At 43.2% G+C, this 1,141-nt stretch overlaps 1 protein-coding gene across 1 annotated transcript; it reads right to left on the bottom strand. All coding sequences in view use genetic code 11, as the record gives it.

The window, feature by feature from the left end:
- Nucleotides 1–509: 509 nt before the first annotated feature.
- EGR_11315 (hypothetical protein) lies at nucleotides 510–844 on the bottom strand (the record flags this gene model as incomplete). Its single annotated transcript, XM_024500556.1, has 2 exons — nucleotides 510–748; nucleotides 820–844. 2 exons carry the CDS (start codon nucleotides 842–844, stop codon nucleotides 510–512), a joined length of 264 nt encoding a protein of 87 aa, XP_024345030.1.
- Nucleotides 845–1,141: the final 297 nt, after the last annotated feature.

Genomic DNA, 1,141 nt, shown 5'->3' with positions numbered 1-1,141 from the left:
AGAGAAGTGCTAAAAGGGGTGCAAATATAAGGAAGGGCTTAGAAAGGCTTAGAAAACACCCCCTGTTGCAAGCTAATATGAATCGAAGCGCTCTTGAAACAACAAACCACCCACAGATAAATTTGCACCAAATTAGACAAAAAACACACCACACGCCACGTTGCCTTGATAAGATATTCATGGCAGCACCTTCACCTTTCAAACACACAAGTCGTTTCATAACATCGGATTACAGTGTAGAACGACACTCGCAAAAGGGCGAAGGCTACATAACGATTGGAGAGCTGTAAACTAAACAGTAAAACTCTAGACTGGTTATATTCAGCCTTCGCCATGTCATCCATATTCCGAGTTCAACATCACACAGTTCTACATCAAACAGGCCAATGCAAGAAATAAGTCTGCGTTTATATTGTGGATACGTAGTACATTGAAACAGCAATATAGAGGTGGTATGATGTTGTCTACTTTGAGGTCAATTTATTCCAGTTTGAGAGGAAAATAGGACGTTACAATTTGACAAAATTGGCACGCTCGGTACCGCAGGAGTTAGCAGTCTTCTTAAGAAAGAGGTCGTACAAGCGTTTTGTGGCGGCGTGGAGACTGACGAGGTGCCCTACCTTCAAGCCACCGATTCGCATGCCTATGCGACCCCAGGCACGCAAAACTTGGTGTTGACGCGGACTCTCTTCTGAGCACAGCACCTGCAATCTAACCGTTATAGCGGTACCTATTGCATGTCGTCTGACTAATAGCAGTTGTGCCGTATGTAGAGGAGATGTGGAGGACGGAAATGATTAAATTGACTGCCACAATTACCAACATCAGCTATCACCTTGGGCATGCTAAATTGAGCAAGTATTCCTTTCAGTCAGCTACAAAAACAAAGTGAGTGAATGAGCGGGAGGCTATTAATGGTAGTGACAACACCAATTGTTAGGCGTGCGACTTTCAAAGTTAGGTGGTGATCCTTGTTATCGGACTAAAAATCGGAAGGGGGTGATTTAAGGAGGAAATTAGTAGAGACCCAGTTCAACAAAATTAATATTCCCACTTGCCTCTTAAAGGGTATGAAAATAAAGAAAACCAAACTACTTCCTCTATCATATTCGTGTTGTGTAGAGCGGTAGGAGGGCTCAGT

Source organism: Echinococcus granulosus (genome assembly GCF_000524195.1).
Source record: "Echinococcus granulosus chromosome Unknown EG_S00848, whole genome shotgun sequence".
Taxonomy (NCBI): Eukaryota; Metazoa; Platyhelminthes; class Cestoda; order Cyclophyllidea; family Taeniidae; genus Echinococcus; species Echinococcus granulosus.
Note: the sequence above shows the minus strand (reverse complement) of the source record. Positions and strands in the feature narration are given on the sequence as shown.